The sequence below is a fragment of the Embiotoca jacksoni genome, unplaced genomic scaffold (genome assembly GCF_022577435.1).
Source record: "Embiotoca jacksoni isolate LCO1_2020_lvr unplaced genomic scaffold, fEmbJac1.0.p SCAF_3, whole genome shotgun sequence".
Taxonomy (NCBI): Eukaryota; Metazoa; Chordata; class Actinopteri; family Embiotocidae; genus Embiotoca; species Embiotoca jacksoni.
In genome coordinates this window covers 6,127,188-6,154,223 of record NW_027185381.1, presented here as the reverse complement: position 1 = coordinate 6,154,223, position 27,036 = coordinate 6,127,188, and the positions used below count along the sequence as shown (strand labels likewise).

The 27,036-nt window shown below is 41.2% G+C and overlaps 1 protein-coding gene across 1 annotated transcript in view; it reads left to right on the top strand.

Moving 5' to 3' along the window:
• Positions 1-27,036, top strand: part of pik3c2a (phosphatidylinositol-4-phosphate 3-kinase, catalytic subunit type 2 alpha) — a 47,194-nt gene that overhangs the window by 16,092 nt on the left and 4,066 nt on the right. Inside the window, exons 3-28 of the mRNA XM_069163467.1 lie at positions 645-742; positions 2,563-2,723; positions 6,770-6,890; positions 8,187-8,298; positions 8,880-8,959; positions 9,370-9,433; positions 9,985-10,131; positions 10,235-10,268; positions 10,473-10,713; positions 14,603-14,725; positions 14,838-15,005; positions 15,285-15,402; positions 16,630-16,772; positions 18,338-18,529; positions 18,695-18,788; positions 18,998-19,092; positions 19,644-19,824; positions 19,928-20,032; positions 21,012-21,104; positions 21,412-21,541; positions 22,350-22,486; positions 23,179-23,348; positions 24,130-24,286; positions 25,953-26,062; positions 26,590-26,797; positions 26,908-27,032. Coding sequence (XP_069019568.1) covers positions 645-742; positions 2,563-2,723; positions 6,770-6,890; positions 8,187-8,298; positions 8,880-8,959; positions 9,370-9,433; positions 9,985-10,131; positions 10,235-10,268; positions 10,473-10,713; positions 14,603-14,725; positions 14,838-15,005; positions 15,285-15,402; positions 16,630-16,772; positions 18,338-18,529; positions 18,695-18,788; positions 18,998-19,092; positions 19,644-19,824; positions 19,928-20,032; positions 21,012-21,104; positions 21,412-21,541; positions 22,350-22,486; positions 23,179-23,348; positions 24,130-24,286; positions 25,953-26,062; positions 26,590-26,797; positions 26,908-27,032 — 3,407 coding nt within the window. The remainder of the gene's footprint in view (positions 1-644; positions 743-2,562; positions 2,724-6,769; positions 6,891-8,186; positions 8,299-8,879; positions 8,960-9,369; positions 9,434-9,984; positions 10,132-10,234; positions 10,269-10,472; positions 10,714-14,602; positions 14,726-14,837; positions 15,006-15,284; positions 15,403-16,629; positions 16,773-18,337; positions 18,530-18,694; positions 18,789-18,997; positions 19,093-19,643; positions 19,825-19,927; positions 20,033-21,011; positions 21,105-21,411; positions 21,542-22,349; positions 22,487-23,178; positions 23,349-24,129; positions 24,287-25,952; positions 26,063-26,589; positions 26,798-26,907; positions 27,033-27,036) is intronic.

Genomic DNA, 27,036 nt, shown 5'->3' with positions numbered 1-27,036 from the left:
TGTATGCACACGTGTGAGACAGAAAGAGACAGATTTACAGCTCTTTCAACTCAGTTTTTAAAATGTTCATGAGTAAAAAGAATAGATTTGATGAAAACATTTCCTCCACATCTCATGAAAGTAATTTCAATACAAGAGAAATCCAGCTAATGCTCTGCAATGTGTAATTTTTATTGTGTTTTAATCCAAATGTAGGCTTTAACAACTAAAACTTAATTCAATGTTTAACTAATGCTGTCACAATTTAAGAGGCAACAGCATAAAAGAGCTGGAGACCTATGCGTGTCTTTTTAGTGTCAAGTCTTCGCCCTTGCTGACATGTTTTTTCACACTGTAAGATTCATAGCTCTGAGGTATTTTTTGATAAAGTGGCCTCTTCAACAATCCATAAACACAAATCACCTTAGACCCTTAGCATTGCTGCCCTTAGCCAGTGCTGTTAAACTGATGTAAAGAGATTTTAAGTGATTTTAATATATATATATATATATATATATATATATATAATGAAAAGCTATCACTAAGATGATACAGAGCCATTCACTTTGTATCTGGCCTGCTACTGTTCACAGTATGTAAGCAGGTGTGTATTATTCCTGTTCTTTGACCCTACGTATGCTTGTCTGACTGTTCTTCTCCTGCAGGACAAGGGAAAAGGAAAAGGTTTGGTGAAGAATGTCGCCCTGGAGGAACAGGACGCTCAGAACCTGGAGATTGTCGCCTTCTGTGAAGACGTAGCAATGTAAGATCCTTCCTGCTGGCATGAAAATAAAGTTCTCCTTTGGAATGTTATTCAACTTGTTTGCTTCTTTGGAATATGTTTTATGTGAATATGTAACTGGCCTTTATCTCACTCCCAGCTCACATTCAGCAGGATACAGATTTTTCACAAGGGGGAGCCTATCAGTTGTTTTCAGATTAGTTCTACACATGCCAACTGCGCCACCTACAGTTAAAGAAAGTTCAAATACAACCACCTATTGGGAAGCACAGATATAGCTACAACTCTACCATATTGTTTTGTCGCTTGTTTCTTAGATTCAACACTTATAATAAAATAGAACATCATGTCACACTAACCTCCAGCTGTTTTAAAACACTAAAATAAAAGTACAATGTAGTTTGTGGCTTTAAAGCACTAAGTGTTAGCTTTTGAATCATCATTTTTGCCAAACATCATTTACTTTACTGACAAGCAGGCGAGCTAACAGTCGGTGTTAATCATCTGGAGAAATGGACACATCATTGTCCGTATTCGCACCCGCAATCAGTGTTTTCTCGTATCCATCACCTTGCCTGGTATAACCGGACCCAGATTGGGTCCATCTGGGTAATTGACCATTCATCGATATTTGCTGGCATTGCTACAACTACTTGTTTTGCTTCATCTAGCTGGCATGCTGGAACTACATCTTAAAAATGCTTCATTAACATCCACTTAGCCGCCCCCACTGGTCACTGATTGGTCACTGATTGGTCAGTCCCTTAGAGTGTTTGAGCGAACATTCATGCAAACAGGGTTTCCGGACTATAATCACAGAAAAGACCGAAGCTGTGAGCAATAGGTGGACGGAGCCAGTCCATCTGTTCCCTCCAGACTGGCAGGAAATCGTCCAATTAGATAGAGATATATTTCATCTAAAATATAAATTGGCATGAATGACTAGTACTTAGTTGTGTTGTCAAAATCATAATCTAACATTTCAGATTTAGGTAAAATGGTTTTATAACATACATCAGTCTGAGGCTATCAATTAAAAAAAAATTAAATAAAGGTAAATTAATAATTTTCGGCAATAATAAGTATAAAATATTTTTGCAGGAGTCTTGGCCTGCTCCTTAACAAGCATGCAGGAAAAACCTGAAACATGTGGACTTCACATGACAACAACCACTCCTAGCAAATATAGAATTTGTTCCTTCTTTCTGTGTGTAGACTACATCCTTACACATTTTCATGCATGTAGACACATAATTGCATGTTTTGCAGTTGTGTTCATGTCCTGAGGCTGGACAGAATTTCGCACTCTAGTAGTTAGCTTGGGTGGAGCGATGATGATGCTCTGCTCTGGGAATCCACTTTCATTATGAAGTCAACACCCAATCTAACTTGTCTGCCCTGCAACTTCCTTGCATGCATATCGATCAACAAACGCTTTACATAGCTTGCAATTAAAAGGAGCTTTACCACTCTTATTTTCATACTGTTTTTATCATCAAGCAGAGTGATGACCACATGTAGGCTATTTAGACCTGGTAGTTTCATGTAGATGCGTTACATTTCAAATGATTTTATATGACCTTCTCAGCGTCCATATAAATACCAGTTCTATTCAGAATGACTCTCCCTCCTTTGTTTCTCCCCTCCATCCAGTTTTCCTGTTCCGCTGCCCATGCTGCACCCAGTAGTCTCATCCAAGCGATCTGATTCATATGCCTGGCTGGCCTTAGCTTCCCCAAATGTGTTCTCACTGGCCAAGTAGACCAAAATATGGAAAAAAAAAGTATTGACATTGTTTCTGCTCTGATTTTTTTTTTTTTTTTTTTTTCTTCCCCCACCAGCCTGCGATCCAAATTCCCTCATGGCGACATTGCAACCAACCCCGGCTTCGTCCTCAGCCCTGTCATCACCCAGAGAGACAGTGGGGGTGACAATAGCTGCTCTGTCAAGGTTTCTATCGAAATCTCTGAGTCTCAGCAGCCTGTAACCTTCACCTGTGATGGTAAGCATCCAACCGGGGACATAAAATGTCTATCCTGAACCATTTTTTAAAATTTTAAACACGATAAAAGACAAGAGTATATGGCAGATTTTACACAATGCAACCAACTCCTGTGACACTAGATCATACATAAACTGTAAATGAATCATGAAAATGCTGCCCCCATATGTTGTACTTTAGAAATATCTCCTTGGGTGAAAGTTAATTGCAAGAATGTCTCTGTGGAGAAGAGCAGGGAATCCTCGGTACAGTTGGTATACCGTCACAGTTAAGTCAGACAAAAAAGAAACTTTGTACCCCTTTGCCTTTAAGAGTGAGCAGCTCAGATTGCAGATAAGAAAGTTCTGAAGGAGGAAACGACATTCACAGCTGCCAAACCCTCCACCCCCCTCCCCACCTCATTTTATTTTCTTTTTTTTTCCTGTCGTGGGAAGTATACTACGTTCCTTTTCCGCACAAATAAAGGTTTGTCCCCCCTCACCCTTGAGTAGCCAAGTTGGGCAAAAGGGAGACTAGTTTAGTTTTTTTGTTTTTCCTAAGGCCCCACTCAGATTTTTGGTTTTGTTGCCTGGGTGTTTTGGGAGCTGTAATTGGCTAACCCCTCATCATTCAAACACAAATCTACAACCACTGTGACTGACATGTCTTTTGGGATCTGAAGCCAAACACACTGGAGGTTGTCAGCCAATCCATTGGGCTCTTTTGTGAGACATATTATCCCAACTGTGTGACTAAGTTCACCACCGCCTATGTGGGTCCCTGAGGATCAGCATTAACCCACTCTGTGTGTATGTTTGTCTGTTGATCCGAGTATAGTATGTCACTGTCAGAATATGTTTTATTGTCTGTGTACTATATATTATAGCCCACTTCAACAGCTACAACCTATAGAAAGTATATTTACTACTTTCCTCGTTAGAGTAGAACTCGCAGTCTGAGGAAAGTAGTAAATATACTACCCATATTCCTCATGTTTGTCCTACTGACCCAGACACCACTCTGAATAGCCCACTTTAACAGCTACAACGTATAGGAAGTATATTTACTACTTTCCTCATTCAACATCCTTCTACTATCTTAGTTTCCTGCATTGACTCCTTGTTTACCTCGTCTTCCTGCTTGTGCTGAGTTCACCTCCTTTAATCCCAGTACCCGGGTCACTTCCTAAGTACACTACACTTCCTACTCTCCCTGTCTGACGTCTGTTTCGTCGTTTCCTAGATCACTTCCTATGTTGTCAGCAGCGTGTTGACCCACATAGGTGGTGTTCAGAGTCCTATGATCAGACTGAAATCTGCTCATAGGAACAATAAGCCTCAGTTCTACTCCAAGCAAAGAGAAAGAGAACAGGAAGGGCGCTGCTCTATTCTATTCCTTTTTCTTCATCCTGCAGTTCTTTGTCAGTGTCGCTCTTGTTTTCCTCCCTCCTTGTTTCCATCTCCTCTCCCCTCTCCCCTCTTCGTCTCTGTCTCTCTCTGGTATTCAACAAAGTCTCCTGATTTTGTCATATTCTCAGAGACTACAGATTAAAATAACACGTAAGACATGCATTGCCCTCTTCTCTGTCCCTTTTGACCTTTCTTTTTTTCCTCTTAAGTCATCTTTCCTTTTTTTTTCTTTCTTTACTCAACAATTTCTACTGTCCCTCTCTTCTTTGATTTCTCTCTCAGCGTCTCACTATCATTTATCAGCTGTGGAAATGTCTAGATTGTGTAACTTTTAGACAAGATTGTAAAAGGATATTACACTCACTTCCCCCTGATTGTACTGTGTAATTATGTGAAATGTAAGCAACGAGTGATGTTGTTTTGCATGATTGGCCTCATAAAGAATGTGTTGCCCAACAGTTCAAAGAGGAGGTTATGATGTTTGGAAATGTTTGCCCATTTTCAAATGATCTGGCAGAAAGGAAGATGTCTGATTCTTCTAAGACTTGGCTATGAACTACTACAGGCTTCTGGGGATTCCATACATACCATGGGTGGGGAGATGAGATGGAAGGAGTGAGAGGGGGTGGGGCAATGCATTAAATATAAAAGAGAGAGGGAACGCAGAGAGGGAGGAGTGTAGGAGCAAGAGAAAATGCAGAGGGAGAGAGGGAAAAATGAGACGAGGGGGGGGGAAGACATGAATTTATAAAGACAGAAACCAAGCAACTTAATTCATACAGAAAGAACGTTGTGAATCAGCAAATGAAAAATATAATTGAAATACAGATATAGAGAATAGCATGAATTGTGAAATAGATTAAACGAAGAGAAGATGAATAAGGGATGGAGGAAATGCTGTGAGTTTGGCTCAGGCTGCTATCTGCGGCTTCGAGGGTGTTGGAGAGGAAACACCATCGTGTTTCTAATATCTTTCACACATAAAGACAAGAACGCCACTGACTCACAAAACCTTTACAAATATGGTCTTCTTAAAGTGAGGTGCAGGATTTAAACTTGGTTTCACGGGTAGAGAAGGATACCAATGCAAAACTTGCCTGTACATTAATTCTGATGAAATTGCTCTGGCCTAATTGGATGAGACTATATGTAAATTTAAAGATTCTGAAAAGCCATAACACCTAATCCATTAAGATAACACTAAGGGAGATGATGTATGTTATTACAGTTTGTATCCGAGGATTCCTTCTTTATTTGTCAAGGGCGACATGCTAATTTTCTTGCAATTATTTAGCGTGACATGCAGAAAAGATACGTTTTTAGCATTAGGGAGTCACTAGAACTGTTTTGCTATGTCTTGAATTTGCTTATAATTTAGCCTTAAACTCTTCCACTTTCTGCCATACTGTAACATTGTTCTTCTGCAGGGTGACTTCTGGCTTTTTTCTGTCCTCTCACTACCTCTTCTAAAATCAATCCTACATTAAAAGGATTGGACTCAATTTCTGCATGTGTGACCCGGCTAACACCATTCCCCAACCATGCGTGAAATAGTCCAGCATGCAACAGGGGAATTTTCTCCTCTTTTAACCGGTGCCCTCAAAAATGCCCTGCATTCCATCCCCCACCTCAGAGCGCTCCCAAAACGGGGCGTGGCCCGTCTAATTGCTTTGTTACAAAACACTCATGTAACTTATGTGTAAGGCCGGCAGCACCACCGCTGTCACACAGACATATACAGGAATACAGGAGTGGTCTAAGCAGTGAGGGTAGACTCGCCATTCTTCTGAAGGGTGGAGGTCTGTTATTGCTGGATCCAGGGGTGGTCTCCCTCTCTGTGTGTCTATGAGAACGTCTCTTAAGTAACCTGAGCGTGGGTACTTAATCCAAAGCCGAGATGTGTCTGTGTGTGAAGAGTCCCTATCTGTCTTTATATCTGTTGGCGTGTGTTTGTGTATATTAAGAGTGTTTTAAAAACTCTGTAGAAGTAGCCAAACAGCAGAGTAATCTGCTGTGTCAGGTTACGCTCTCCACCCGGTCGGGTCTTGGCCATCAGCTATCAGAGGATACACAAACACCTAGAGTTGACCCTAAATCCCCCTCACTTCATATCATTCCACAGCACATCGCTCTAAGTCCTTTTATCCCAGAACAGGTTTGATTTGAAATATGAAACCTGAGCTGTTCAAAACGTGGCAGGATGTTTTATGGTTAGAGAGAAACTTTAAGACTTCAAATTCGGTTCCCACACCTACAAGAGCAGTCTTTTAACCACCACTGAAACTCTTGTGGGAATTTGGGGGAATTTTGCTTGACCTTTGAACCTTCTAATGTGGGTTACAAACCTGTAGGTCTGTCATATGTTAAATTCACTGTTGGTATATGATGTTTTTGGTGCTCCAAATTCCTCGGTTCCTTTTAAGAAAAATCTTAAAGAAAAACCACCACAAGAAGACGTTTTCTTGTTCGTATAAGTTGCATTGTGTTGCTGTAACTGAAGTGTGGTACATGGAGCAACTGATCTTTCTGTTTTTTTTTTCATTTCTCCTCATCCTCTCCCTATGTTCCATCCTTCCCTCTTTCCTGTCACCACCCCTCCATGATCACCCTCTCCCTTTGCCTCCATCATTGTTCTCCATCCCTTCTTTGCTCCTTCAGTGAGTTCTCCGGTGGAGCTGCTGATCAGTCAGACTCTCTGCTGGGTCCACGATGACCTGGACCAGGTGGACTTCTCCAGCTACTTGCTCAAAGTCTGTGGGCAAGAGGAGGTGCTGCAGAAGTGAGTATCTCCCAAAATATGAACTTGTCAAGACTTTGCGAGAAGCTACTTTTCCCAGGAGTTTTTTTTAATAGCTTTCATTTGTTTTCTTATGCCCTTGTCTCCCTCCTCCATCTCCCCCTCTCTCGATACTAGAGAGAAAAAAACACGTTTCTCTATCACTTCTACCTTGATAACAACCCCCCCTCATTTTTCACCCTCCTCCACTATGAAAATTCTCATTCTACTCTGGGATACATGGGAACGGTTGCTTCCCTCCAACAGCACTAAAAGGCCCAGTACAGCCAAATGTTCACAGATGCCTCGTCTGTCGTGATTAGAACTGCTGCTGAGATTAATGTTGTGTGTGCACAGTATACTGGAACTAATCTTCACAGCCTTGCTTAAGTCATATTCAGACTGCCCATACTAAGTAATATCATTATATTATGTATGTAATCATTACATAATCAGAGAAATATGTTTTTGTCATTTTTGAGATTACCATAGAGACAGTTAGAGACCTCTTTTGTGTTTTACTTACTTCCAGACTCTACACATATAGTTAAAGCCACAGGATGATACCTGTGAGTCATGACTATTGTGAACGCTTTGATGCTTTCAGCAGTTACATCATTGCTTCATCAGTAATTGCAGGAAAGATGGTCCTCTTAGGATGAGGTCTAAAGCTATGTACTGTCGGCAAAATGCTACGCTTTGGTAATATTATCTCTTGGCAGTTAATTTAGTGACATACGCCTGTCACAACAATGAAACAAGTGAATGCAAGCCTTACTAATTTTACTTCTGGACATTATGCCACCACAGTGACCTTTCTGTCTGCAATTAGTCAAATCTGTCGTAAACATCAACTCTGTAACAAATAGGTTCTTCGAGGGAAGCCAACTTTTCCCGAGTATATTTCTAAAGATTGACATGAAAAGGGATTTTCACGCATCAGGTCATAGTAGGTGACCTAAAGCTAATTAGGGAGACTGTTGTCATCGCTGCATCATATCATGGTTGATAAAAATAACAAATACAATAATGCTAACACAATGTAAATAGCGTATTATTCCAAAATAAGCACAAATGTACAAGATGTACACACCTTACATTTTTGTGAATTGTATATGACATGAGTGATAATCCTCACTGACTACAGTTAAAAATCAAAGAAGTAGCAAAATCCGCTCCACCGGAGTGCCGTTAAGTCTGTATTGCGCCTTTGTTTTTGTTTTCTAACTGTTTATTATTATTTCTAACATATAGTGTGATATTCTTCACTTTGCCTCTCTGTTGCCCTGTTTACCGCAGTAAACACAGCCTCGGCAGTCATGAGTACGTCCAGAACTGCAGGAAGTGGGAGAATGAGATCACATTACAACTGCTCTCTCACTCAACTATGAGAAGGGACTTGGCACGCAGTGTAAGTCACTCTATCAAGCTAGAATTCTGTATAAGCTCTTTATAGGAGGTTTTTACCGAACTTTGGCACAAGACATTTCAAGTTGTGCCAGCAAGATTCATAGATTAATTTTTAACTGTTGGAAACCTACAACACGTAATCCTCATTTGCTGAATTTTTGTTCAGTCAGCCATGTATGTGGACACGTCATATGTACAGTAGGTATTTAAAAATAGTAGGTTTTGGTTCAGGTGTTAAAGAGAGATCCACAGCCTGATGTGTGTTATTTTTAAAGGCGTTTAGTGTGTGGTGACAGGTTTTGAAGAGTTCCTATAAGTCTGAACTCATCAGACAACAGAAAATAACTGATGGAATTAAGCTTCTTTGTTCTCTAGTCCTCTTTTTAAAGCTGAGTTTTAAATTTTTCTTCTTTGAGAGATGCTGGAAGATTTCCTAGTCATGTCTCCATTTTGTACAATATATCATTTTTCTAAATGACCTGCACATGTTTTGTGTTTTTCTAAGTTCCAAGAATCATAATGAATCATTATCACCACATAATTTTAGGTCTGGTTGGGAAATCATTACTGTTTTTTTCTTAGATGGAAGATGACAACTCTTCTGTAGACTTGGAGAAGCCACTGGGCCAGGTGGAGAGGCCTTTTAAGGAGAATGTCACCAGGTATAAGGGTCTGCAGTGAATGTCAGAGACAATTTAACAAAATTATTTTTCTACCTCTAGATATATCACAATTCTGCCTCGGTTTTCTTTCAGTTGCATCATGAGTGTGGTGTTCAGAATTTACTTAAAGTTTTTGTTTAATTTGGAAATGAAAAAAAGAGGTGGAAGTTTTTCCTAAAAGCGTATAATTGAATTTAACGTGGCTTTGTGTGATTTATACATGGTTTTCTGTCTCTGTTCTTTTGTTTTGTTTGTATTGTGTTTTGACAAGAACAATTATTTGCTCATTTTTATTTTTACTTTATTTTCAGGCCTACTCATCATTTTAGTTAAATGAAATAAACTTTCTGTTCTCAGTCCGGATCTGATCATCACTGATAAAGATATAATATCCATGTGTCTTCCTGCAGACAAGGCCTGGTGGACTATTTGGAAGGCTATCACAATCAAGTCAACATCTGCCTCCAAAACGAGGTACATGTGGTTCCGGTGAAGGACTGTAAATGAAAAGAAAAGGATGGAAAATGATTCTGATGATTTCCAGGTCTTTAAGTATAGTCTGGAAATTTAATATTGCACTTTGAACTTTTTGCCTGTCCCATAGTATTATAATACAGAGATATGGTATAGAATTTAATAGTATAACGAAAGGCTCAAAGCACTGTTTTCAAATCTCCTGAAGGTTTTTGTGTCATTTCAAATACTTGACTTATAAATGTTGAAAGACCAAGTTGTTCCTGGAAGGCAGGCTTTCTACAAATGACACATCTGCTTCTCAGCCAATGTGGGTTCTTGGGAGGTAATTAAATGCAGCTTTAAAGTAGAACAGGAAGTGAGACTACACCACCACCTTAAAACTAATGATGATCTCAAGATTTATTATAGTCAGCCCGGACAGAACTGCATCATGTGCAGTAAATGATGCACTTTTAGCGTGCAGAAATCTGATGTCCGAGCCTTGTTTGAAGACTGATGCAGTTAGAACACAACTGCTTTACCAACCTGCTCTGTACCTGTGCGTTCAGAGTACCCAATACAAGACAGTGGACCGGGTGGTGCAGACTGTGAAGAACCTGTGCTGTGCTCTGGATGAGGTGGAGACCCAGGCCGTTACAGAGGCCATCAAAAGGCTGCGACACTTTGTCAACTTACCCAGGACACGCTCACCCAAGGTGGGCTGCTGACACACGCTGGACACACGTTACAACACCTTCATACGCTGTTTTGTTTAGATACTGGGTTGCCTTTCAAAGACAATGATGTCTTGCTTTTCAGATGGGTTCTACATCTTCTGGTCAGTCATCAAATGGTAGGATCTGTACATTCATACTGTTACACTCCAGTTATTCATCTAGAGGTTCTTTGTTAAAAAGTGTTACTATTTTGGCCTTCTTTTTTTTTTTTTTGCATCTATACAGAAAAAAAAAACAATGAAATGCTCTGTGTTTGCTGTCCCATCTATGATGTTGATATCTCTATGACCTCTCACTGATCCCCAACTGACTCGTGACAGGTGTCACCAGTCCCGTGGAGGAAAGCATGGCCCTGCTAACACGGGCTGTCTACGACCTGGCCAAGCTCTACCTGCGCTCCTTCTGTCCACCATCCGCCTGCTTCAGCTCCCCTCCGATGCCCCAGGCTGCAGACGGGGAAGCTGTAGAGGGGAGGAGCAGCAGAGAAGCTTCTGGCACCACAGACCACCTTCAGTTCACTCTGTTCGCCTTGCACGGCATCCCGGCCAACTGGGTCAGCAGGTAAACAGTCAGAGGATGAACACAGATCTGCTGCTATGTAGCTTAATAGAAGCATAAAGTAAATAATTGTATAAGATGATAATATTTATGCAGGACAACTCTAAAAATTACATATTTGGGTATTTATGAAGCACTAAATGTTTCTCATTGTACAGTTTAAAAGACGTATCTCATTTGTAAATAAATGGTCTGTACTTGTATAGCGCTTTATCACCTTTCGGTCTCAAAGCGCTTTAACATGTTTTTCCATTCACCCATTCACACACTAATGAGACAGATCACCGTGCAAGGCGCTGCCATCAGGAGAACATGCACACACCGATGGTACACCATCAGGAGCAACGTAGGGTTCAGTGTCTTGCTCAAGGACACTTCGGCATACGGACAGGAGGAGCTGGGGATCGAACCACCAACCTTCCAATTGGTGTTCAACCCACTCTACCGTCTGAGCCACAGCCTCCCTCAAATAGCTGTGTATTCTGTTAGTTGGAAACAAGGAGATACTCTTATATGACTCTATAGCTTAAAACCACATGCCTGTAGTTGAATGTGTATCGCGTCAGAACGTTATATTTTGCCACAAATCCTATCCAGGCTTTAGTATTTCAATTCTCTGTTGCATAATTACTACCTTTCTTCATCCATTCGTTCTTGCCTGATCACCCACTTGCTTAGTATTATTAGCACCACCCACATTTCACTTAATTGTCTAAAGACAGAAGGCAATTCAGAGATGTAATCACTTGATTGACTAAGTACATGCAATGAGTGCAACAGCAAAAAAAGCTTAAATTCACAAGCAGCCAATAATATATCAACAATTCTGGTTTCATATGATAACAATTCACGAGCTCAGGCCGACGAGTGTATTTCTGTGTTGCTACAATATTACAACACAGTCTTGACAAGCTGTGCTGTCACAGCAGAAAGCCTTGTTTTCTTCTACTAAACAAGCGACTCTGGTGTTGCTCCCCGTGTCTTGTTTTTCCATGACAGTGTCCAGTTTCACCCTGACTTTATCTCCTGTGTGTGTCTGGAACAAAGTTGAGCCAAATTTTCCATTCCCAGCTCTGTCATGCGTCAGTGACCAGGATCAGTACATTTCTGCAAAGCCCCTCCACAGTACGACGACATCGCATCTACAAATGTATGAAAAATGATTTTGGTATTCTTCCTGTGGGGGAAAAAAAAAAATCAATTGTTCCCCTCAGCTGTAGGTTTATAGGACTTTGTTTTATTTCTGAGGCAAAGTCCTTATACACTTCATATTGAACCCAAACCAAGACCAAGTCTGGTCAAGAGATTAAAGTTTGAATAAAATGAATCAGTTTGAAATAAGAAAAATCTAGAGACTATAACCCTGGCCGTGAGATGAAAGCCAGTTGTAAAAGCTGTCTTTGTGGATTGCTGTAGGACCTTCTTTCCATGGTAATTTTCTGGTTGGCCATTTCAGGCCTTCATGAAGAGAGGAACTGCTTAATAACAGGCCTATTTACTCCGGCAAAGCCTCCTCCTTCCTGCAGCTATTTTAAGCCAACAATAAACATTAGTGCAGTGATCGTTATTCCAAAGACACCCCCAAAAATATTCAGCTCCTCACAACCCAAAGCCAGAGGGACCGGGTGAGTTCAGTATCTCCCAGCCCAGACGAGTAGCAAGGCATATCTGTTGTGTTGTGGTGTGACTATAATACTTCCATATTGAGGTTTGAGTTGTTGTGGCCCACGTGTCATCCATCTGCAGCCTCAGTAGATGCCACGGCACTGCCAGCGTGGTGGAGCTGCCAACGCAGATGGCACCGAGCAATGGATCAAGCCGGTTGTCGTGAAAATGTGTAACTGATTTTTCTCATTACTCATATACATATTTAATTAAAACAGAGAGGTTATTTTTTCGATGAATGGAAGAAACTTCCTGATTAGAGCTCTTCTCTGGTCTGTGTGAGAGTGTACTGCTCATACAGTGTTTCTCATACAAAGGTTCTTCCTGGGTAACCCACCCAGGTACATTTAAGACCCGCTCAGGTAGATAAAATCACTTTTTTAATTTTCGTAACCTTATTTGACTGAGGCTAGTCCTTGCATAGCCGCCATGTTAGTTTCAACAGATAATCTGAGGCATTTAAGGAATATCAATAATTTATTGCACCTACTGATAGCATATGTATTAGGCATTTAGGAGGCCATTGTAATTATGGGAGTCTCTACCAATAGTCTGCACAGAGGTGATTTGGTGGCAATTGTAATTATATGAATGTACTAATTGTGAGGTGTTGAGATAGCATCTTTAAATTGTATAATCTACCATTAGTCTGCATGTGAGGTGTGTAGGGGACATCTTTAAATTGTAGCATCTACCAATGTTGTTTGAGGAATGTCTTTAAATTGTAGTCATAGAAAATAACCAAGGTAACAGTCTCACCCTCTAAACAGCATAATTCTCTGCACCGCAGCACCCTCCACCACAAGTAAATTCATAAACTATGGGAAATTCTGCCATGCAGTATTAAAATCTCCTGCAGCATCTTGTATGTTGCACTGTTACTTGCAAATGTGTTTTTTTTTTTTTTTTTGGTTCTTGTTGGTTTTTTTGGGAGATTCTTGACATATCAAATTGCACGGCTAATTAACACCATTGATAGTCATTCCATTTAAATGTGCCATTTCCAGGGCCCTGGTGTTCTATATGTCAGCTCACTTAAAAGACTTTCTGGGACTCTTCAGTAGATATGGTACATTCTTGGTACAAGAAGCCCACATGTTTTCTGGGGAACAGGTCTGTTGGTACATGGAGCACGCTTGTGTGATTCACAGCAAAGCTCTGCTCAAATTGGGGAAGTGGAAGAAAAGTGGAAGAAAAGTGAATTGAAGTTACGCCAGTTGAAAATTTGCAGAGCAGCACTTGACCTTGGGCCTCATGTGCACTACGGAAGTGCCCTTGAGGGAGGTCCTTAACATGTAACATCTCCAGTGAAGCGACAGATCAGGCTGGCTGAACTGGGCTGCTTCAGCTGTGAAATTGTGCAACAGTTTTAGAACTTAACTGCTTCTTTGCAGCAACATCTATATTTGAAGCACTGACTACAGTCACAGCTACAACGTTGAGTTCTATCAGTCAGCTTTAGTGGCACAGCATTTCTTTTGTTTTTCTCAATGAATTTGCACACTAATACAGTCAACAAACATCTGAATTAGAACAACAAAGCTCAACAAAGTCAAATGAATCGTATGTATATATCCCTGTATGACAAGTCATGGATGTTTAATGCATCTTGGCTGGCTGGTGGCGGCATACAAAGCATTAGGCCGTAACTGTGGTTTCTTTTAAAAACAATCTAATCGCAATGATTGATATCACCTGTGCTGGCTGTTCAGGATTTAATAATACCAGGACACAGGCCGTCAATGTTATCAGTGTTCAGGTTCAAGACGGTTGTTTTTAGTGAAAAACATTAAAACAATGTATCTGTAATGTAGAACATGAAAATACATTAAGTAAGCTTGTTCAGTGTATTCTGGATTTTAAAAACACACTAAATGTTATTGTAACGTGTCTTTACATAAATTGAAATAATCTGTGTTATACCATTGTCAGCTTCTCATTGTGATTGGTTGGCACATATTTAATAAGTGTAGATACCGTATGTTCCAATATGGGACTCCTGCAGCACTATTGTAAGTGTCACTGTACATATTTATATAAGTGCCTTTTTTATGTCTGTATCTGCAACCTGTCCATCTATGTTCAACCACACAAAACTTTGGATGTTTTTATCAAATCCCCTACCTTTGTGTATCTGATAGAACCTCCAATCAGTTGATTTGTTTGTGCCAAATCATAGACAAATAGACACATAAGCGATTCTTGTTGTGTTGTTGTTGTGTTTCAGTTATGAGAAGTACTTCCTGATGTGTTCCCTCACCCACAATGACAAGAACCTGTTTAAACCGGTCCAGTCCAAGAGAGTGGGCACATACAGAAGCTTCTTCTACCACATCAAATGGGACGAACTGTAAGTAACCTCCTCTCCTCTCTTAATTTCTTTGCTGTTCAATATTTTTTTCTAACACTACGCTGTTTGTACTGTCCTTCCACGCTGCCGATATCGGCCTTGTCTCTTCAAGGATTAACTTCCCTATAGCCGTAGCGCTGCTCCCTCTGGAGTCCATACTGAGCCTGACTCTGTTCGGGGTGCTGAACCAGAATGCCAGCGGCTCCCCAGACTCCAACAAACAAAGGAAAGCTCCAGAGCTACTGGGCAAAGTCTCTCTGCCCCTCTTTGACTTCAGACGGTGAGAGGAGAGAAGAACAGCCAGTAGTGGCTGTAATACTGTTTTATGTACATTCACATTATAGGATTGAACTTCTCATCAAACTGTCCTGCACTGAAATTACAGAAATATGTACTTTTTAAACCTATACAAGCTGATAAACAACATCATCAAACCAGGGATGAACATGCGTTTCTAACTTGTCCTTGCCACAGTGTAAGGAATGCTGTTTGTGACATTGCTTGCTCTTACAGTTTTGTTGTTGTTGTTGTTATTTATTGCTAACTGTGGTACTTACAGGGTACTTGCCAGGGGCAGTAGGCTGTTGTGTCTGTGGTCATCTGCCCAGGGACCTGCTGCAGCCACTGGCTCTACTGGCAGCCGCAAGAGGGTACCTGCAGAGAGGGTCGTACTACAGGTTGGAGTTCTTGCTCGTAGCTTCTGCCAAAATAGCATCAGTATGCATAATATTGTTCATATTGATAGTGCAATATTTAAAGCAATTCTACTGAAATTGTATTGTCAAAGTGTCATGGATACAGTTCAGGCTGTAATTATTGGGACACTAATACGCACAATTGTGTTCTTTGCTTTTTGCTGAATTACAAAGTTCTTTGCAGCTTTATAATTCAGCACACTCAATTTGAAGTACAGTAATGGACACTGTGCTATGATGCTCGGTTTACATCACTGTAAAGAAAACTGTGTTAGATATATTGCTTCAACACACAGTACCCAAGATTTTAGCGGTTCAAAAGTAACTAGTCAGATACACATGAAGTCAAACAAAAATAGGAATTACAGTAGTTTGTGGAAAACAATTTTGCAGTCACTGAGCCTGGCAGTCAGACTTCACTTTTTTCTTGTTGTGGAGTTTCTCTGCCTTCAGCCTGTTAAGTAAGTCGAGTACATGTTCGGTCGGCTGAGATCAGGCGACTGTTGGCCAGTCAAGAATATTTCTCCTTCACACTGAATAGCTCTTTGGTTGCTATGTTTAAGGTTGTTCTACTGCTGAATGACGTAATGTCCTCCAATGATTTTTTTTTTTTTTTTTTTTCTGTGCACTGTTGCATTTTAGAATGAACCCAAATGTTGATTTTGGTAAACTTTGATATCTGTATGATAGATCTCCTTTTGGACCTCATTATTATTTTACCAGCTTGCATCGTCACCTCTTTGTTACTCATAATGTCATTCGACTTCTGCACAATCTAAATGTCAACTCTCAGTCAACTGTGAGCTACATGTGAGCTCGTTTTTGCATGAACAAACGCTGACTGGACACTCGGCTGCCCAAGAAACACTTAGTGTCCAATTAGTTTTGAACTCTTGCATTTTGGGTGCCTTGTGTTAAAGGAGCTATATCTCCCCTACAGGTTCTCCTATTATGATGTGAGCCTATGCAAATTACAAAGAGAAATGGCTCTTCAGGATAGTATTCATTGTTTTATTTCAAATTCACTGTGCTGGAGCACAGACCCGAGGAGCAAATCTGTAACTGTCCAAATACTGCTGACAGTGATCTAGGAAGTATCTAAGAGTCTATGTTGGTGGTCGTACAGGTACATGCAAATCTTCTTCTTGAGTTACAGTTAGGTCAGAAGTACTAACTGATCCCAACTCCAATTATTTATTTTACCACCAGGTGGACTTTCCCACTTCAGCAGTGGATGTTTTATATGTTGGACCGAAGGAGGCACCCAGCCCGGAGCCCCACACACTGGAGGAGTTGGACCCCGACCTCCGACGCAAACTGGAGAAAATCTGTAGCCGAGCTTCAAATTTCGGGTAGGAGATTCTTCTTCCTGTTTTAAAAACTGTAAAGGGCAGACTGCAATACAAAATGTATGAGCAATTTTAACAATCGACGGGTCGGCCTCTTCTGCTGTTTTCATCATTTCAGCGGGGAGAGTTTGTGACGGAAATTTGGTTTGCAGGAATGGCTTCAAATACAAGCATTGATATCAGTTAATGCCACTAGAGAGGTAGTCTTAAAGTTCTTCAGGCTAATGTGCAAAACAGATGTGCTGTATGAACACAAGAGGCTCAAAGCAGCTGCTGGATAGTGAAATGACTTCTCAAATTTAAATTAAGATGTCTGCTTGAGTGAAAAATGCAACAAAACCTGATATTTAAATTTTCTTTCCTACATAGCGCCATGTAGATAAAAGAGTCTAAGGCTATGTATCCGAGTTTGCAAAGGAGTGTTTGCCCTTTGAACACATTTCACCTAATCGAATTGAATGTATATGCTTTTAATTGTAATTGTAGCCCACTGTCTGCTGGTAGGGGCTTATACTAGACTTACAGTGCTTAGGGTTATGAGAGTTTAAAAAAAAACATGCACAGAAACAGTATTCCTAGTTAAATTTATCCCCCTCAGCAGACAGCTTTTTGGCTTTCTCTCAGACCACCCAAATCCATTGGATTTACTCGATTTAAGAAGAGATTTTGAAAGATGCCACCGACTTTGCCAGCCACAGTTGTCCATAAACGCCTGTATGTTGTCTACTCCAGTGTGTCTGTTTGCTTCCAGCTGCTACGGGCCCCAGCTAAAAGCTCTCTTATGCCTGCAGCCAGCCAAATCTCCTCTCCAACGCTGCCAACATCCATGAGACTCAACCAGCACTTTAGCACAGACCCCTCTCTCACTGGGCTCTCACCGCCTGTTTTCTATCCTGCCCATTCATTTCTCCAGCCTCTGTGGGCACAGGGCTTCTGGAGCTGCGTTTTCACTGATATGTCGTGTGCTGTTTGTGTGTGTGTGTCTGTGATGCTCCATCAATCCCTGCAACATTATCATTTCCATTACTACAAGGAGGTCAGGGTCAAGTACGGCTAGGAATTTTACATCAGGTATTTTTCAGGTAAAGAAGAGCTTCAAAAAGTGACATAGCTGTGTCGAGGGCCCACCAGAGGAGACCATGATGCATCATGCCACAGACATACCGAGACTCTTGCTTTATGTGCTATCACGGATAGGAAATTTTAGATCTGTTCAAAATTGTTAAATACATTTTGTTTTCTTGTTTGGTTTATTCAGTTGATGTCATGTGACTCCCAAGTCTCATCATATGATGTATTCTTGTACCTTTTTTTTGCCGAGGAAAGCTTATCTGAACATGTGTCTTATTTTGAATTTGGTTCACATTTACAAACTTATACACACGTTCTCAAGCTATCCTGACTCGCTAGTCTATGACTGCGGACTACTGAGGATCTTCACTGGCGATGGTGAAAGTCCTACCAGTGGGAGATTTATTTCCATTTATTTCCAATTGATATCCTTTTTTTTTTTTTTTTTGTAAATCCAAACCCTGTTTTGTCTCCTGTCTACTTTTGACCGTCTCCAGGCTGAAGCGGGCAGATCACCAGCTCCTATGGGACCATCGGCTACACTGTCGGCGGGACCATCCCAGCAGCCTCCCCAAGGTGTTGGCCAGTGCACCCAGCTGGGACTGGGCCAGCATGGCTCACATCCACTCCCTGCTGCACCACTGGCCCACCCTGCCCCCCGTCACTGCGCTGGAGCTGCTTGACTCAAAGTACACACTGTGATCCATACTTACTAATGGAATATAATTTACCAAGAAGAAAATGCTTCACATTATAATACAGAGTAGGGTTAGCAAAATATGTGTGATAATTTTTCTTGTTGAAAAGTGGAAAACAAACTGCCTTGTGTGTAATTGTACTGTATTATTGTATAGGTTTGCGGATACTGAAGTGAGACGTGTGGCTGTCAATTGGATTGAGAAGAGCAGTGATGATGAGCTGGCGGATTATCTGCCACAGCTTGTACAGGTACAGCTAACAAAACAAAAAATACACCCACAAATATGTACTTTATTTCCACTTTTCAAATACTCTATCATTTATATTGAGTCCCTGAAACTCAATCTTACTTATTCCTTTTTTCACTCACTTGTCCACCTATTTCTTCACCACTTTGTCTCATGTATTCACTCACAATTGCTCCAACTACAATTCAAAGTCAATTTTTCTTTTTCAAGGCACTAAAGTTTGAGTGTCACCTAAAGAACGCCCTCGTCATGTTCCTGCTGTCCAGAGCACAAGGCAACATCAACATAGCCCACTACCTCTACTGGTCAGTCTGCAGCAGCACACAAAACACCAGCACACAACACGAGCACAGTTGTTTCCAGACAAACAGGTCAGATTAACGATGGTTCCACATTAGCTACCACTAATCTATACCACGCCCAAGAATGATCACTCCCCGCCTGACTCCCCTGCTGCCCAGAGTTCACATCACAATAGTGTTTCAGTCACAATTGCGTTTATGTCATCATCCACGCAGTACTTGAAAAATGTGCAACAAATCCAATTGAACACACAAATACACTTGCCTGTCCTCAAACCTCATTGTCCATGAAAGGAAATACATGGATTGTAAAGAGTGTTTGAGATCTGCCTGCGTACTCACGTTTGTGAGGAGACAGGTGGTGCAGAGAGCCACATGTTTATGTTTCAAAATGTCCTCAGCAGCTCTTTCTGTTTTTGAACTGTTGCTGAGATAATAATCAACACTTTAACAAAGTTTAAAATTTGATCCTGATAAAAACTTGAGGGCAAGCTGGTATGTAAAATAGAAGTTTCGCTTAGATTTCATTTGTCGGATGTGTTTAATGGTCACAGGCTGCTGAAGGATGCTGTGCAGGATCCTGCCTGGGGACGGCGCTACGAGCGGGTGCTGGGAGCGCTGCTGTGTCTGTGTGGAGGCAAGCTGAGGGCGGAGCTGGAGAAACAGACTCACCTGGTTACCCTGCTGGGAGCCGTCGCGGAGAGGGTCAGACAGGCCGGGGGATCCACCCGACAGGTTAGTCTGTGTGTGTGCACTTTCGTGTTACAGGCCAAGTGTTATATGGTTGTAATTGTGTGTCTGTATTCACATCTGTGTGTGTATTTTTGTTTGTGTTTAGGTAGCACTCCAGGAAGGCCTTGAAAATATCCAGAACTTTTTCCAGAGAAACAGCTGTCGACTGCCCCTCAGCCCCAGTCTGGTGGCTAAGGAGCAAAACATCAAGGTAACACACACACACACACACACACACACACACACACACACACACACACACACACACACACACACACACACACACACACACACACTCTCTCCAATGAATAATAAGGTGTCAATTTTACATGAAATAAAATCAGGGTCTCAGTAATATTCAGCTATTTTTTATAATTGCATAATACATTTACACTGGATATACCTGATTCACAAAGGATTGGCTGCAATGAATTCATAACGTTAACACTGAATAGAAATACACAGAGAGCAAAGGGAGGAAACCTCGACTGAACTTTTGGAAAAAGGAACAGCCACACGCTCGCTGTAGAACCTCAAACCACTGAGGAAATGAGCTCGTTAAGCTACAGCTACACCAAAATATAAAACACATGCATATATTCTCAAATATTATCCAGATATTTATCACAGATTATAAGAAACTTTAAATTCTTAACATCTGCATGTGATGTATTCTCCTAAGTACTGCTTGGTACAATTGTGGGTGATAAAGTGTCTTCTAATCGGACACAGAAGATGGTCTCTAGTGACTCATCCTGGCTAATCTCTGTGGTTCAGCAGCCTGCATTGCTCAGGCTCTGTGGAGACAGGTATGGTTTATTTAATGTAGACCCTGTAGACCTCTGTAGACCTTTACATTCATGCATCCCTTACACAGATATCATCCAGACACATTTTGCCTCAGTTCCATCTGTCCACATCAGTGTGAGTTTACCAGATAGACATCTGTATAAGACTGTACTCCAAATCAATTTTTCATCCTGCTGCAGTCTTTGGACTGCAACATTTACATTGATGCATAATGAAAACAGTTTATGTCTTTTGGGTTGGTGAGACAGAGCAAATGGCTTTGAAAACATCCAGAATTAATGGAAAAATTAATAAAGAAAAGGCATGACTGGGTTTTCTTAAAAGACAACATAACAGTGTGATGTAATGCAGATAAAATCATAGTGCATGTGTTTGTGTAGGCCTGCTCCTTCTTCAACTCCAACGCAGTTCCCCTCAAGCTGGCTCTGGTCAATGCCGACCCACTGGGTGAAGAGATCAATGTTATGTTCAAGGTACCCTATACACACACACACACACACACACACACAACACACACACACACACACACACACACACACACACACACACACACACACACACACACACACACACACACACACACACACACACGTGTTCCATTTGTTTAAACTGGGAAGTTGTCATCAGGTACACCCAAGCTTTTTATAACTGACTGTTGTTTAAATTCTGCTTATCTGAACACTGCACCCCCTGGTGGCTGAAAGGAAATCCAACCGGTATTTACAACAGCACAGTGTTTTATGCGTAATCTGCCTCTCTGTTTGTCTGTTTGTGTAACAGGTGGGAGAAGACCTGAGGCAGGACATGCTGGCTCTTCAGATGATTCGCATCATGGACCGCATCTGGCTGCGGGAGGGGCTGGACCTCCGCATTGTCAACTTTAAATGCATCTCCACCGACAAGGACAAAGGTAACAGACACATCAGTCAACCTTTAAATGTACCTTTGACAACAAACACAGACATATTATAGGAACACTCAAACTTCAGAAAGGACCTTTTTATCTGTTCAGACTGAAATGGCCAAAGGAAGAACAGATCTCTTTACTGAAGTGCAACATTTCTCAGACACCACGAAACATCACAGTAGATCTCGGTATTTGCAGTCTCAACCTGGGGAACAAATTCAAAGTGGACAACCTCGTGAATATCAAAGAAAAGCACTTCTGATCTGACACACTTTTATAAGCCCAGCTCATTGTTTCATTGCCGGGGGCTTTCTGAAGCTTTCGAGGGTCTCTGATGCCGATTTCCAGAGTTTGACACAGAATTTGACGTGCAGTCTGTGCTAAAGTTGTAGTTTCATGGTGAAATCACAAGTGCGCAAATACCAGCGGTCACACAAATGTGTGTAACTCGGATGCTGATGGTTGATCAAGTGATATCATTTGGATTCATACTCACAAAAGTTTTTACTCCCCCTGCTCAAAGAACATTACTGTGCTGCACTCATGTGCAACAGGAACATTATCTTTTTGTATAAGAAGGAAGTATTTAGTTGATGTTAAATGGCACTGACAAAAATTATGAATACAATCCTGTCCTTCAGCCAAACTGATAAAACTGTGATGACCTAATCACAAAAGCATACACTGATTCGTAAATTCATTCATACATTTGAATAATGATATTAGCATTGTCGTTCCATTCGACCATATCATACATTCGGTGCCTGAATGCTGACATTGTGATAATAAAAGAGTTGTTGTTGTTGTTTAGGCATGGTGGAGCTGGTGCCGTCCTCCGACACCCTGAGAAAGATCCAGGTGGAGTACGGCGTCACCGGATCCTTTAAAGACAAACCACTGGCAGAGTGGCTCCGCAAGTACAACCCTGCCGAGGACGAGTACGAGAAGGTACACACAAAGGATGTGCTTGCACTTGCACGTTTAAAGGAGAAACAGCTGTGGAACTACTGCTCCAAAGCCCCAGCAGCTGTTCTTGTATAGCACACAGTGAAGTGAAAATTGTAATGCCATCATGGGGTCTTATTATTTGTTTTTTTATGTCAGGGGGATGATGCACTTGCAGTCATTATTGATAAATGAACGTGTCTTGCAAAATATAATTTTTCTCACATAGCAGTTTAACAGCATAATGTCACGTACATCATGAACCTCAGATACACCACTGAGCTTCTTTTTAATGCCTTATGATGTGAGTTGGAAAGAGAGTCATACTGTATGTTGTTTCCTTTGACCAAAACACAGTTTATGGATGCTTGAAGTTTATTGCAGTTGTCAAACGTGTGACCTTTGACACTTATAAATGTGAAACTTTCCTCCCAACTCCCAACCTCTGATCCTAAAAATGTACAGCACAAAGTCTGACCCTGAACTTAAGCAGTCCAGCAAAGTCTAGAAACGACTTTTCATAATACCTGGGTTTGCTTGACAAATATGGAAAAGTTGGCAATACCTTTTGTCTCTCTGGTCAGACATATTTTGCCCTCTCTGACAAAATCATATTTATATTTAACAACATCATGGCAGCACTTGCACTATAGTCAACCAAACAATACTTCTTCATCTCTTCTTCATCTTTCCAGGCATCAGAGAACTTCATCTACTCTTGTGCTGGATGCTGTGTTGCAACCTACGTACTTGGCATCTGTGATCGCCATAATGATAACATCATGCTGCGCTCCACTGGTCACATGTTTCACATCGACTTTGGCAAGTTCCTGGGCCATGCCCAGATGTTTGGCAGCTTTAAAAGGTGATAATCAGATGTGATCTTTGGTGTGTATCGTTGTGTGTGTGTGTGTGTGAAATTGCTCGTCAGATAAAATGTGCTTCGGAGCGCTGTCAGGGTTTAAAGGTTTTTCCACAACCAGGATGCTGATTGCTGTCTTCTTGTTTTTATAACAGGTAGTTATCAGAGTGCAGTTAAAGGTCCTGTGCAAGCTGATTTCAGTGGGGAATGCTTATTCCTTTCCAGAACTGTAAATAAATACATCACTACACTTGTCAAAGTGTGGCTACGTTACCCATTATAGTGACGAGAGCATAGATATTAAAACTGTTAGTGTATCTGTCCAATTACTTTTACCCCTGAACATAAGGCACTATGTTCAATGGTCAATATCTCCCACACACTTATTGCTACTTTTCCGGTCTGACACTTAAAGGATAGATGATTTTTGTTTTTGTGAATGTCAGGTGTGGGAGCTGCTGTATTTCTGCACAGCAAGATTATTTTGTATTTTCAGGTTTGACCTGGTTCATATCTGAGACACACAGGTTGGCTGTGTTACTACTAGTCTTCTATTCTTGGCCTTTCAGCATCTTCTCACTGATGTATTTAGAGGCTTTGTAATAACTTGCTGAAAGCTGGCTCTCTTTTAGTCTTTGAGGGAAGAAAACACATCGACTTTCAAAATTTACGTCTTCCCAGGGATTTAAACCTTTGATCCACAACCCTTTCCCTCCAACTTCTCGTCTCACACTTTCAGAGCTAAATTGGAATCTGAATTCCTCCCCTGCTTCTTTCCCATCAGAGACCGAGCTCCGTTCGTTCTGACCTCTGACATGGCGTACGTCATCAATGGAGGCGAACGTCCCACCAGTCGCTTCCAGCTGTTTGTAGACCTGTGCTGCCAGGCGTACAACCTCATCCGCAAGCACTCCGGGCTCTTCCTCAACCTGCTGTCACTGGTGAGACACGCACGCACGCACGCACGCACGCACACACACACACACACACACACACACACACACTCTCATAAACCAAATAAACACATTTGTGCACACAGATAAGGGGTACACAAGCACGCTGGCACAAAGGATTCCAGCCCAGCTTGTCACAGGTGTTTGCATTAAGGATGCACAGTTGACATTTTTTACGATACCTCAGTTGAAGTCGTGGTTGTAGAGTAGTAGCACGAGATTTTTGTTCCTGTATCTTTCTGCTGCCGCTGACCGTGCTTTTTTCTTGCTCTTTTGGTAGCTTTGGCCTCCTTTCCAAAGTATCCACCTTGTTTTCTTTTGCACCTGCTAGAGCCAGAATAGCAAAATCTGCAAACAATGAGTCGTTTTGCCTTTGTAATTAATCAGTGCTTCACTGTTGTCCTGGAAATGTCTGGAAATACACCGTGGGAATGGCGGCTACTTGGTATTGTTTCTTAAAAGATGCGCTGCTTGTTTATTTCCTCCACCAAGAAGGTTTTGTTTCCGGTGCAGTTTGCTTGTCTGTTTGTCAGCAGGATTTCAGAAAAACTACCAACTAGATTTTTATGAAATATGGTGGAAGGGTGTAGCATGGACATTAAGATTATGAGAAAGGACATTTGACCTACTAAATGCCACACATCTTTAAATCCAGTAGATGGTAGTTATGTTCAATTGTGACAAAACATAGGCCATTCTAGAAATACAATGATTCCATATCACAATCCACATTAACAGGTACCAGTGCTGGAATACATGTGTATTTGCTCAAACTAATACAGCAGGCATTCATGAAGAAGCCCTCGGGTGCAGCGGTTTCAGAGGGGAGAAGTAGGACAATTGTAACATCACCAGATTAGCAGAATAGCATATCATGTAGGGGTGGACAGTTGGTGTTGGATGAGTTTGTGCACTCAGAGTTCGCTTCCACTTCCAGGTATATTTCCAAAAGGAGCAAATGTATTTATATTTAGGTTTTGAATCAACTTCATGATCATTTTGGAGGATTTAGTTTTTTGTGCAATTGAACTGCATTCAAGTAAACCGATTTTGCCCTCTCTGACATAAGTGAGGTAGGCAAAATATTAGAACCACTGGGCAGTGTAGTACTCTACAATTCAACAGCACCACAAACCACATTGTTGAACAGTTCTTTGAGACAGTTTGAAAAAAAACTGATTATAACCATGATGAAGGTAGGATTTACTGCAGGACTGAAGTTTTTTACTGCAGTAAATTGACCGTGATTGTAAGGCATAATTATGCTTGAAAACCAGACATAAACGGTAATGAGGGGGAAAAACATTTTAAATGTAAATTTTGTTAGAATTTAGTTGACTGTCATATTGTCTTTGGGACTGAACTTTTTCTCAAATGCTTCATCATGCAAATGAATAACGGTTAATTAATATATATATATATATATATATATATATATATATTATATATGCATTATTTCAAACATAAAAATTTGATTCTATGGATACATGTTGTGAATGCTGTATATAGATCTAATGTAAAAATGTTACTGTACAAAATGATGTGTAACAAATAGGTAAACCGACAAAACTACTTTGTAAAATAAATTTTTGGTGTTATTAATTTTTATTGTGCCTTCATCTGCTCAAATAGTGTTTCTTCCTGTCTGTTGTAGATGACATCATCAGGCCTCCCAGAGCTGACCGGCGCTCAGGATCTGAAATATGTGTTTGATGCATTGCAGCCCCACAACACAGATGCTGAGGCCACCATATTCTTCACCAGGTAAATGCATTAACTTCTTTTTTCCCAGCGCTGATCTAAACTAATCCATCTTCTCCTATTTCAGTAAAATCAACATGTTCTGGCAGACTGGGGGAAACTTTAAAAGTGAACTTTTCTTCTCTCAGTTTTTCTCCTCTGAAGTGTTCCCATGTGCACAGCTGCAATTTTGACCAGACTTGTTTTGAGAAGAGAAGAGTTCAAGGATCATTTTTGTTTTTTTGCCGTTACAAAATCCACCAGGTGGCAATGTAACCCTAGCAGAGAGAGGGAGGAATATCTGCCTGCCTCTCACATTACAGCAACAAAGCACACAATACAAACAGTATCAGGTGTCCTGGCTGATTGTAAGACCAGTCAGACTTAATTGAAGCTTCACCTGTCGACGGAAAATGTGGTTTATGACAAGAACATTTTTGTAAGAACCTTAGGTTCAAACTGCATGTTGACGTTTCTGCTTTTGCCTTGTTAAAAACTTGCCTCACCTCCCTCTTCTTTGGCCCTTCTATCTTCCCCTCCCCCTACCCCAGGCTGATAGAGTCCAGTCTGGGAAGTGTGGCCACCAAGTTTAACTTCTTCATCCACAACCTCGCTCAGCTACGCTTCTCTGGCCTTCCGGCCAATGACGAGCCAATCCTGTCTTTCTCCCCAAAGACCTACACTCTGAAACAGGAGGGCCGCATCCTCCATGCCTCCATCTTCTCCTTCCAGAAGAGATACAACCCCGACAAGCACTATGTGAGTCCCACTCTTTTTGTCTTCCATTTTCATGTTTGATCTCATATCCGGATTTACCTGGGCTGTACGAAACTGGAGTGCATGCTCATCTCCCCGTCCTCTCTGTGCAGACGTACGTGGTGAGGATCATGAGGGAAGGTCAGAACGAGCCTCAGTTTGTCTTCCGCACTTTTGATGAGTTTCAGGAGCTCCACAATAAACTGACCATCCTCTTCCCTCTCTGGAAGCTGCCGAGGTAG